This window comes from Notothenia coriiceps, unplaced genomic scaffold (genome assembly GCF_000735185.1).
Source record: "Notothenia coriiceps isolate Sejong01 unplaced genomic scaffold, NC01 NC01_scaffold00009452, whole genome shotgun sequence".
NCBI classification, from domain to species: domain Eukaryota; kingdom Metazoa; phylum Chordata; class Actinopteri; order Perciformes; family Nototheniidae; genus Notothenia; species Notothenia coriiceps.
Window position 1 is genome coordinate 1 of NW_011342153.1, and position 12,320 is coordinate 12,320.

General features: G+C 39.5%; 2 protein-coding genes across 2 annotated transcripts in view; both read left to right on the forward strand.

Annotated features, from left to right (window-relative positions):
• Positions 1-85: 85 nt before the first annotated feature.
• LOC104945305 (glycerol-3-phosphate acyltransferase 4-like) lies at positions 86-2,301 on the forward strand. Its single transcript, XM_010770951.1, has 4 exons — positions 86-191; positions 267-395; positions 758-837; positions 1,105-2,301. The coding sequence occupies exons 1-4, from the start codon at positions 93-95 to the stop codon at positions 1,280-1,282; spliced, it is 486 nt and encodes a 161-aa protein (XP_010769253.1). The 5' UTR covers positions 86-92; the 3' UTR covers positions 1,283-2,301.
• A 351-nt stretch (positions 2,302-2,652) lies between these two features.
• LOC104945306 (rab11 family-interacting protein 1-like) overlaps positions 2,653-12,320 on the forward strand; it is a gene marked incomplete at its 3' end in the record, with an annotated part of 9,988 nt that continues 320 nt past the window's right edge. Inside the window, exons 1-3 of the mRNA XM_010770952.1 lie at positions 2,653-3,140; positions 10,434-10,855; positions 11,762-12,318. Of these exons, the coding sequence (XP_010769254.1) occupies positions 2,797-3,140; positions 10,434-10,855; positions 11,762-12,318 (1,323 nt within the window). The remainder of the gene's footprint in view (positions 3,141-10,433; positions 10,856-11,761; positions 12,319-12,320) is intronic.

Sequence of the window (12,320 nt, forward strand, 5' to 3'; positions counted from 1 at the left end):
TATATATATATATATATATATATATATATATATATACATACGTGTAAAGCCCATAGCATTGTGTTGTTTTGTGTCAATAAAGTCTTCACGCTATGTCTGCTGCAGGTACTTGCATCAACAACACATCAGTGATGATGTTCAAGAAGGGCAGCTTTGAAATTGCCTGCACGGTCTATCCAGTTGCTATAAAGGTAGGAACTCTTTTGGTCTTTTACCTCCTTTCTACACATTTTGACATTCTATGTAACTTTATTTTCCTCTTGCAGTATGATCCTCGGTTTGGGGATGCTTTCTGGAACAGCAGTAAGTTTGGCATGGTGTATTATCTGCTGAGGATGATGAGCAGCTGGGCCGTTGTCTGCAGCGTTTGGTACCTGCCGCCCATGAACAGAGAGGTGAAGCTCTTTGTCCCAATAACAATATACAGGACTTTATCAAAAATGTACTGTATTTCATTTTCTCACTTGACTTTATCTGTATACAGTTTACTTTTGCCGGCTAATTCCTGAATGCACCATAAAGTCCTTTGCACCATTGTCTTTCTTTCTTTTAGGCTGCTTGTCTCTTTGTAACTATATTGCATTGTGGGAGGAGCCTGGGCCAACAGCTAGGCTTTAGATATTGTGCAGATGACAATGAAGACTTTGAAAGATTAAACTTCAGTGATAGATATTTCCGATGATCTATTGTTTATTCCATTGACTGGAATACTTTACCCTCCTTTCTTTAGCCTGTTGATTTGTGTTTTCCTGTGTAGGAAGGGGAGGATGCGGTGCAGTTTGCAAACAGAGTGAAAGCTGCCATAGCTGAACAAGGAGGATTAGTGGATCTAATTTGGTGAGTCAATAGCTAAGTTTCCATCCAAATGTAGTGAAAATAATAAATACAAAAGTAGCAAAAGAAATGCAGTTTTTTGAATGTTATCATTCATGACCGTTGCATTTATGTCCATTCTTTTTTTACTTAGTTAATTGAGATTAGCAGTATGTTGGATTGTATTTCGTTTTTAGCTTTAACAGAAACGTTTGAGTATTACATGGAAGACACTGATGACACTGTGTTGAGTCTGTGTGTGATTTTCTTTTCTTATCTGTGTCTTTTCAGGGATGGAGGGCTGAAACGAGCAAAAGTGAAAGATGCTTTTAAAGAAGAGCAGCAGAACCTTTACAGTAAAGTTCTTCTAGGTGAGCAGGACGAGGGGGACCTAGGTGACAACAAACATTTAGAGGATGAAAATCCAGAAGAGGATGAAAGAAATCAAGATCCAACAAAAGAACAATGAGGACACAGAGAATATAGGCCATTATAAATAAAGAGTCTTACATCTTATAACGTGATGGTGGATGTGAATTATAAGAAGTAGAAATGTCTATTAATATATGTCAGTATTGTGACTGTTATTTTTACCAGCCTGAAGGAAAATATTTTTCTTTTTCATATTTATGTGTAAAATGTCTATTTATTTCCATTGTTTGTATGATTAAAGCTAGGAGAATAGTTACACTTACAGTACAGAAAGCTCAAGCTTTGAAAGACATGCAAAAGCTTAAAGGTCAGTTTGTCTTTGTTTTAAAACAGATTGATCATAGACCAAAATCCAATAGTGAGCTTCATTTTACTGTGAGCTTGTTGTATATCTGATTAAAACACATTCATATCTAAAAGAAAGTTTAAAAATGTTGAGTTTCTAGTACTACAGTCATCACATCACAGCCAGACAGGGGCCGTGCCAACATTCCTGAGTCACCTTGCTAATTGGCTCAAGGCTCTATAAGTGTCTTCGCCCTTAATCTTAAAAACAAGGGAGAGGTGAAAGTGAGACCAAACATTTTCAGGCCTGACACACCATGTAAACCAAATATCAAATGTGTTTGTCTGTGGTTGTTAGAATAGTCTATGAAGGATTCAAGATTTACATTGATGCAATGTGTTAATTTGCTCTCTTTACAACAGTAGGAGTCAGTGTTTGTTAGACATAAACCGTATCACATATTGTGGCATGAAAAATAAAGATGCAGCTGTCTTGAATACATAGATTCCCCAAAACATCTAATCAAACTCATGGGAATGAGGGTGAGTTGAATGCAGGGGAATAACTCTTAAAAAGCCAGTCTATTCATCCACTAAAACAGAAGGAATAACAAACACATTCCACATGTATCAAGGCATTCAGTCCTGAATCTGAAATCCATGCAGACACTGGCACTGCAGCCTGATTAAGATTCAAACTGGAGCTGCTTGTGAAACTGAATACAACCTATCAGCTGTCAGGCTTGTCAGGTATCCTGGCCTATAGGCTATCTCCACAATTGGATCACAGGTCTCATGTTTTTAGATTTACAGTGGATAATAAAGATGTTAAAGCAGGAGAAAACAATGCAATTGACAGTAAATGATTAAAGAATACACTAGAATGTGTTTAAATGTGATGACCAGAATAATCCATCCAATGAAGTATGCAGATGAAACACTGTCACCCGTATCAGTCAGTCATTTGAATACAGCTGATGCTCTCTGTCAGCTGTAAACAAGCATCATGTGTGGCCTGTTGTAAAACATTGTTGTGGAGTGAATGTGCCACGCAGATTTGCATGTAATCTGCTAATCTGGAGGAGTGTCTCGTCTCCACCAAGGACCCCTCTCGGTGTAACCACGCCCTATCAGCTGTTTCCTCAAAATCACCGGAGCTCACGGGAAAAAACTTTTTCTCCAGTCGCTTCAGTGCAGTCTCACAGTGAACCCATGAGAGACTTCACTGCGTCTTGGAGTTAAATTCTGTGCGATCCAGTTCTCAGCATGTCTCTGGCGGATCTGCAGTGGTATCCCACAAGCGTCCAGGTAACGGTACTCCAATCCAGAGGCCTCCGGATAAAGGGGAAACACGGCACCAACGATGCGTACGCTATCATGCAAGTGGGCAAGGAGAAGTTCCAAACCTCGGTGGTGGAGAAGAGCGTTGCCCCGGTGTGGAAGGAGGAGGCGGCCTTCGACCTTCTGCCGCCCGGCCGAGGAGGACCGGAGCGCGGCACGCTGCATGTCCACGTCCTGCACCGGGCCCTGGTGGGGCCGGACAAACTGCTGGGACAGGCGGTCATCAACCTGCTGGAGCTCAGCGAGGACAAGACCCGCAGCAAGACCGAGTGAGTGCACACACTGCAGGGAGTTACAGGGTCATTATTTAATAGGTATATAATATGGAAATATAAATGAACTGATGCCTGATTGACAAAGCCTGGTTCTGAAACCAACTATTGTTTTACTTTTTAGTTGTTATTTTATGATTCATGTAGAATAATTGTCAAAGTTCCCCTCCCAAGATGTCAGACAGACCAAAAATGCCCTTATTTGAAAGTTTAGAAAACCAGAAATCTAAATTAAAGAAACTGGAACCAGTTGCAGAAACATTTTCTGTCAATCAACTTGTCAAAAGTCCTCTGAACAAATATCATTAACTCATTTTAAGGAGGTATCACTGACCTGTCCCCTGGCGGAATAACCTGGTGGTTAAAATAGTTTTTTGTTGTCCTTTTCAAGAAATGTGTTTCCACAGTTTGCAAATCCTTTCATAAATGCAGTCTACTGTACACTACACATACACAATAACAGACACCTGATACATCCACATTTATTCAAACAACATACCTAGCACTTACACACATGACAGTTGGGTGTTTTGTTGTGGAGTGACAACTTCTGCCATAGTGTGCCCAAAACTTTTCAAAATAAATCATAATGTAGAAGTTTTTTTCAAACATTAAAAAGCCATTCCCAATCTACTACATATAAAGACAAGACTTTTTTTGGGCATATGTTACTTTTTTTTGCTGCATGTAAATGTGGGAAATCATGGGGGGTTAAATGAAGACTTTGATTTTAAGCTGCCCACATGGGGACACCCCCTGGATGTCGGTTCTGTCAGTCATATCAGCTTTGTGTTCTTGAAGGACAAAAATTCATAATCCTTATTAAATCCTTTAATAATTACAAACCAAGGTTTCTATAATCTAACAAATTAATTATTCAGCATCTGTGAAAACTGTAGATTAGGGTTGCCATATGCATATATTTGACTTAATTTGTGCATGTATTAAGACTCTTTGGAAGTGAGTTCCCTCTGAGATATTTATATGTATTTCCACTGAGGTATCACACACACACACACACACGCGCGCGCGCGTGTGTGTGTGTGTGTGTGCATCACTACACAAGCCCACTTTGGTGCCTTTGATTCATGAATGTTCCTTACTCGCTCCGGTGCAGCTTAAGGGATTTGTTACCTCGGCACTCGGCAGCAGCCTTCATGGATGCCAATCAGCATTACTTACTCAGACGAAAGATTCAAGTCAGAGGATTCACTCTTTCATTGACTGAACTTTAAAAGAAGACCCAGACTCCACCCCACTTTGCCCAATGAAGCACGTTTCTGTAATTGCTAAGTTAAAAACATCAAGCTTTCACATTTTCATAACGCTGCATTCACACGGAGCGAGGAACATGAAGCAATTAGCCACCCAGTGTTTACAGGCCTCGCTGCTGATATTGTAAGGACTCACTAATGGTTACCTGCATGCTCTTCAAAGCATGACGTTGTAAACAATAGGCTCTTCAGTCTCTCAAAGAAAACATTTAACGTTTCAATTCAAGGTATCCTTGATGAAATTAGAAATGCTTTCAGCCATGTCTTTAGTTTAGTACGAGTGGGAAATGTTTTGTTGCCCTAAGCTGTTTCTGAGAATGTTAGTCCCCCGCCGTGTGACCAGTATTATATAAAATCCTACACACACACAACCTCACACACACACAGTCTCCAGGGTTGTTTGTTATTGAGGTCTGTCAGCTCTGTTTGATGTATTGGGTCATTGGATGAATTGTAATGTGGCAGTTGACGTTCATCACTGCTCATGTTTTGTACAGCATAAAACAATATCGATTTCCTGTCCAATCATTATGACAAACAACCTTTTTCATAAACCTTTTATAGAACAGAAAAAAAATATCCATAGTTAAATCAGAACTGAGAGCATGTAGTGAGCTGTGATTTTTAAATGCTTTTGGTCACACAAGGCCCTTTGCATATCGTTCTGCTTTCGGCCTGGCTTGTGTCCAACTCCTCAGCTGAACCTCACCTGGCTGTACGATGCATGCTTAATCGTGCATGGTTTTGTAGTGTGTACATCACATTTGCTCTATTTGGCACTGTGTCAGTCAAATAATCAAATATAGTTTTCTCAGGAAATCATGTTTTAGCTGGTGTTGTGTAAATGCTCAACATGTTTTCTGTTGATCTTTCAGTAGCCTTCTGTGAGCTGTGTGAGTGCACCTTGACTCAGAGGTTTAAATCCAGCTTCAGCCTCGCATTCCTGACTGTTTTTATCTATGAAAAGCAAACAGTGATGGCAACAGACACATTCTAGCGAGGTCAGTTTTTCTGAGCAACACCTCTGTGTCTGTACTGCTGACCTCAGACTGACAAACATAAGCTGCCTGCACAACAGCGCCACTGTTTAAGGTACATGGTGTGTGCGGAATTTAGCCAAAGCTGTTTTTCCACCAAGTTTCATGTGTTGCTTTCTTAAAGAAGGCACTACAGATGTGACTCAAAAGTCTTCAGAAACATTTTGACAGTCAAGAAGGACATGAGCAAATGTCTTGAAATAACTTCAGGGAGTAGTAGAAGTATGTATTGTTTTTTTGTTTAAAGTTTTTTTGTTTGTGCCTTTCTTATTCTGACATCTTAAATGATCTTCTAGAATTAACTAAGTGTATAGTTTTGCTTCTAATACAACAATCTTCTGTCAGGCCTGAGAGCAAATGCGCTGTGAAGCATGGAAGTTGTTAAAAACACAGTAAATTGAGACTCCTTATTGAAGAATTGGTGTAAGAATCTGTAGTATGCATGTCTCAGAGTGTGTACAGCATTTTGCTGCTTAACAGTCCATCTTTCCTGGCTTTCTCTTGGATGTGTACAGATGGATTTTGGAATATTTGCAAGTTTCTTTGCACAGTCCTTCATTTTGGTTCACTGACTTCACTCGGGCACCTGTACGCTGTACAAAACATGAGCAGTAATGAACGTCAACTGCCAACAATAAGCCCTGGACAGTTTTGGTCCTTGAACATTATCACTCCCGAGTTGTTTTACTCACTCAGCTCTCCTCCCACTCACACAGCTGTGCCCAGTGATAAGGCCTGAGCCACACATTGTCTTATCAGCAGCTTCACAAGGAAGGATGTGTGTGTGCAGAAACTAGAATACATTTTACAAAATGTTTAGTCATGAGTTATCCTCGTGTTTGTGTCTGTACAGCAGAGAAGAACACTTTCTTCTCTTCACAGGGTTCACGGACAGATCTCTGAGTTTAGAGGCGTTATCTTCTTCATCCTCCAGGCACTGTTAAGTGAAGACACTTTCACAGTTTTATTCCTTCCCCTGCACACACTTACTACCCCAGCCAGTTAACGCCCCAACACTTTTGCAACTTCCCTTTTGTTTAAACTGAACTAGCTACTTCTTCTCTTTATTATTTCCTAAAGGGATGTATTTGTGTGTGGCATGTGCCGGCTAAAGCAGCAGCAGCAGCAGTAGTTGTTCAAAGGTCAGGGTTGTAAACACACCTCACGTTAAAGTGTAATAACTGTAGGACTTCTTACTGTTGTGTTAGAATAGTTTAGTATGCTACAGGCTGTCGTAGTTCATTGAAAGTATGATACACAATTGATATATGCTTATACCATACATTGTGCTTTGCTATATATCGTTACTTGCATAAATCATATACTATGTTTATACTTATAATTTTGCCCTCTACTGTACTTGTACAATACATTGATATTGTGCTATACTAGGCACAATAATAACTTATATCTAAATAGTTTATCAAAATGCAATTCAGTATTACATTAAGTATTGTGGTGCAGCAAAGATTGCAACGCCTACAAATCCAATTCTATAAAGGTTTAGGAAAAACTCTTTGTGTTGGATTCTTACGGAAAAAATCCAACCATGATAATTTTATTGTATTTTTTTATAAAAAAGGAAAACTTATGCAAACAAACTACTATTTTATATTTTTCAAAAGGTTCATCCCTTTTCTCTGATACAGGTTTACAAATACTATGTGTTATACTATTAAATCGCACACAGTTGTTTGTTTTCTAATTACCGGTTATCCAGAATTATCGATACAAGAGAGGCTCGTTTGTGGGGTGAAATGACGAGAATGCACTATAATCAATATTTTAATTAACAATGGATTACATGACTCTTGTAAAAGGGGTTGCTCATTTAAAAACTTTACCAGACTCCTCTCAGCTCTCTATGACACTTTGAAGATTCAAGTGTGAGTTTGAAAGAGCTGGAGTTTTTACATGTGACATGGATTTGTAGATAATAAAAAAATGTATGAGCTCTTGATATGGATATAAGGGGATTAAGGTGTTACCTGATGTGAAGCTAAAATGTGGGTGAAATATCAGCTTAGTTTAATTCATGGCTATTTTAAATAGCTTCAGATCAGATACCAGGGTCAAGAAAAAGCTTTGAAACTCAACTTTTCAGCAAAGTCCTTTAGGCTATAATCAATATTTTTTCCAGGTCACTAACTTTGTTTGTAATCAATAATCCAGTGACAATAATCACCCAATTCTACTCAGTGTTTTATCCACACCAGTCAGCATTTTCTGTTGGTTTCTTTTGTTGTTTTTTCAAATTATCTTGTGATTTAATGCAGTTTTAAAGTCCTCATTTATTTATCTTCATTTGTCTGAAGCTCTATCAAAAATAACATTGACTGCCAGCTCTTCCAGTACACATTGCTGTGAAGCATCATACATCCTTTTATAATGTTTGTTTTGAAGCCATATTGGCTTTATTGTATAACTGTTCTTCTTTGACAACTAACCTATTCAAAAGGATGTTTGGATGCCTTGGATGAAATATTATTTTTCATAACCTTCTACCACATAAATATATTAACGTGTATGAGATGACAACAAACCCTGTCCACATTTGAATGATAAAAACATGCAATATTTATCTAGTGCATCCTATCTGAAGGATGCACATCAGCCAATGGAGGGTTTCTATATGTATAATGTCAAGCTCTATTACTCATCAACAGGAGGAGGCGGAGGTGCTGTGACAGCAGTCTCACCCATTTAACAACTTCCAGGAAAACACATTTCCCTCCTTATGTTTGTGCAACAATGAAGCAATGGAGGAGGGGGAGGAGGAGGAGGAGGAGTGTGAATCAAAACATTATATCTCATTCAGTACCAGCGAGAGGAAGACACAGGGAGGGATGTTATGTAATGAGGGGGAGGGGGGGTGGTTACAGTTTATGCCACATATAAAGAAATTCAACTTTAAGACGTACACAATGTTATTTAATGCTTTTTCTGATTCAAGTAACTTCCTTTTTTGCTTGACATAGCAAGGAAGGACAGTTATGAAGCCTCACAAAAGAATGCTATACACACACACACACACACACACCGATTGCACCCACGGCCCCCTTCCTCATTTCCTCATTTCCCCAGGAATCCAGATTTCAGTTGGAGTTGTTTGTTCAGCGGTGAGCTGACCTCAGATTTCTGCCTGATTGGCACTTTTTATGCTGACTGCTCCTTTCCGTGTTCTTTTAAAGTATTCTGCTTTTTCTGAGACCCCTTTGGACCGTGACACAGAAGTTGACTCAACCTGGTCTCACTGGAAGATTACTCAGTTTTTTTTTTCTTCATGTTATTACAATAATTACATTTTGAGTTGCTATTTTGAGCTTCAAATGTATGTTTCTGTTGGGTTCCTTGAATGGTATTTTATTGTCAAGCTACATCAAAATGTGTTGGGCATTGCAAAGGTGGTTATGAGGTTTGTAGTAGATTTTTCCAGAGGAACCCTGAATAGTTTTAGCTTTTTGAGGAGTGGAGATTAAGCTTGTTGGATAAAAACTCCCTCTTATAAGGAGCCGACTGGTCTACTGATTGTCTTCAGGGTTAGATGTCTGAAAAAGTGCGGAAAATGCAGAAGGTCGATTATTACGCATATCTTCAAGGCATAGAGTGTAACAATCGGAGATCCTGCTAAGTAATACATTCACCCTTTATTATCAGTCTGATCCTAAAGTAATACTTATTATGATTTGCTTCTGTGAGACTTTGGCGGAAAAAGTTTATAAAGGTTGCCTATTGGTGCAAAAATAGTAAACACAATAAAAGCATTCATTACCTCCCCCCACGAATGGATGCCAGAGGCGGAACATTATTATGATTTGGTCAGTTTGCCTCACAGACCTTGCGAAAACATTAGTCACTGCTGAGTCACTCTCAGTTTGCTACTGGATTGATCAAAGTTTCCACAAAGAAGCTGCAAGGACGAAAAATATATCCATTCAGATTACATTATGGTGAATAACAGCCTGTGTGCAAAGAATGCTCCAACAAAAAATGTTTCCTCCGTGGCATCTTGTTATTGCAGTTGTTTTTGAAGCATTACGTTTGTAAAGTGAATGTTAATGCACATTTAGATTTTGAAAGTTTTACAGAGAGTCTAGGTTGTTTGTTCAGCTAAATGACACTAAGCTTTCATACTTTTGTAGTAAGTAGAAAATAAATCTAAAATGACTACTATAACTCCCTCCTGGCTGGTCTACTTGCAAATTCAACCAACCTCTACAGCTAATTCAAAAAGCGGCAACCTCCCCAAGTTCTCCCACAATACACCTCCCCTTCGCTCCCCTCACCGGCTGCCAGAATGAGCTTTCAGACACTTGTACTGGCCTACCATGCTGTAAAGGGATCTGGTCAATCCTACATCTAAGACATGGTCAAACCATACTCCAGCATGTGCACTTCGCTCTGCATCTGCCAATCGGCTTGCTAGTCTCTCACTACGAAGTGGAATCAGGTAGGCCTACACCTCAACAAACAAAAAAGCCCTTTCGCTATCCTGGCTCCCAAATGGTGGAATAAGCCTCCCACTGATACCAGGACAGCGGAGAATCTACATATCTGTCATCGCAAACTGAAGCGCCACCTGTTTCGCTTATGCCGAATAATCACAACAACTCAAAAAAGCACTAAAGAGTGTTACTTACAGTACAATCACTTACAGTGATATTTTCTTGTTTGAAGAAATATGTCAGCAGTTTTAGTTTGGATCTTTATGGTTTATTGCGCTTATTGTTAGCCGCTTAATATGTAATTATGTGATGTAGAGTGAATACTGGGCTTATCTCCTCTGCACCAGGTAGCCTAAAACAGTTTTTCCCAACTATTAGAATGTGTTTAACCTCAAAGACGAAGATAAGAACATCCAGAATATAACATAGAATAGTTTTCTTTCACTTTTTAAATTAGGTTGCCCAATTTAAAACATTTGACATTTTGTGGTTAAAAAGCATTACAATTTAAAAACTGTGTCCTCTCTTACACAGATGGTTCAAGTTGCTGGACAAAACTGGTAAGGCAGATAAAGACAGAGGAGAGGTTCTGGTGGACATCCAGTTCACGAGGAACAACATGACGGCCAGCATGTTCGACATCTCCGCTGCCGGCAAATCCAAATCTCGTCTGGGCAAGTTCAAGGACAAAGTACGCAGCAAGAAAAAGGAATCTGACGCTGCGTCTAACATGCTGCCGTCCTTCAGTCAAGTCCTGACCGACAGCGAGGAGGAGGGGAAAGGTGAGGGGACAGCGGGAAAGGACGATAAAAAGAAGAAACACAAGATTAAGTCTTTGTTTTCTACCAAGTCCAACCTGCAGAGGAACATGTCTCAGTCCATGTCTATTCTGCCCGCCAAGAACTCCTCGCTGAGCGGTAGCCAGTCGTCTGGGCTGAACGTGGATTCCTCTGAAGGTGAGGAGCAACAGTTTTTCTTTATTTACTCCATCACCTTTGTATACCAATAGAACCGCCAATATTCATTACCCTTAGAACTGCCAAGCAGGGTCATTTTGACCCCTTATCGCAACGGCGTCAGTGCTCAGCGATGTCATTTTTTTATCATTTAGTTTGTTAATTTTCATCATTTCATATAACACAACAAAACATTTATTTAAACTCCATTAATGTGGTCGATTTAGAAATTGCTTCAATTTATATAATAGCAGATACATTTTACAATAAATGGTGGGCTTCTACAAATAACAACATACTAAATACATTTAAACTATAGTTATTGTAGATTAACTACATTATTCAAATTGTATAACCTTTGGCAGTTCTAAAAATAAATATTACAGTATATTTTCTTTTCTCTTCATCCCACATCCCCCAAAATGTACCTATAGATGATAAATATATTTTTAGGAAAAGTCATGAATGTCATGAACTTTATTCCCCCCCCCATACAGAATAAGACAAGATTAAATAACACATTTAACATTAAAGACAAACAAATGGTTGAAATCACAGCACAAAAAACTAAAACAAATCAACAACAAAATCGCATAACAAGGTCGAGATAAATGTTAGTGATGGTTGACAGGTGACAGGTGTTAACTCTGTGTTTTTAATTCAGTCTAAAAAAATAAATAAAAAATGATAAATCGGTTAGGGAAGCGTTTCAAACTTTCCATGTACGTTAAAAAAGCCACCCAAAGTACACTTTATTTTCTCCATGTGTAGAAACTTCATAAGTTCTGTCGTGGGTTTTATTTGAACAGGGTTACATGTATTTGAAAACGCAGGGGGGTTAAAATGACCCTCTTGGCGGTTCTAGTGTTAATTTATGTTCTCTGTTAACTTTTCACCTCCTTCCAGGTAAAAAGAAGTTCAAGTTCATGATACACAAGCGCTCAGGCAGCTCAGACAGCAAAGACTCTGGTCATCAGAAACAAGCTGCTGCAGAACAGAGTAACCTCTGCATCAATGGCAGCCATGTTTACCGTGAAGAGCCGCCCCCCCGGTCCTCTCGCATTGGATCCAACTTCAGTCTGACCAGCTCAGGAAACGGCTCCATGGAGGATGTCCTCGACAACTCTCCACCATCTGTGGATTCACTGAGAGCCGTGAGGCAGTATTCACCATGGGCAGAGGAGGAAGAGGAGGAAGTAGAACACATGGAGGAGGATGTAGAGGAACAAAGAGAAGAAGAAAGGATTAAGATGGAGAAAGAGAGGAGTAGGGAACAAGAGGAAGAACAAAGGGTTAGGAAGCAGGAAGAAGAGCTTGAGAGGTTGGCAGAGGAGAAGAGACTAGAGGAAGAAAAAAGGAGAGAAGAAGAGAGGGTTAGAAAGGAGGATGGGGTTAGGAGGGAGGAGGAAGAAAGAGCCCAGGAAGAGAGGAGGCGACAAGAGGAAGAGGAGAGGGAAAGATTAGC

Bases quoted from the DNA above. Each gene is read 5' to 3' on its own strand.
- LOC104945305 (XM_010770951.1), top strand. From the start codon at position 93: ATGTCTGCTGCAGGTACTTGCATCAACAACACATCAGTGATGATGTTC. The intron at 192-266 runs GTAGGAACTCTT...TTCCTCTTGCAG, and splicing joins TCTATCCAGTTGCTATAAAG to TATGATCCTCGGTTTGGGGA. The intron at 838-1,104 runs GTGAGTCAATAG...GTGTCTTTTCAG, and splicing joins GGATTAGTGGATCTAATTTG to GGATGGAGGGCTGAAACGAG.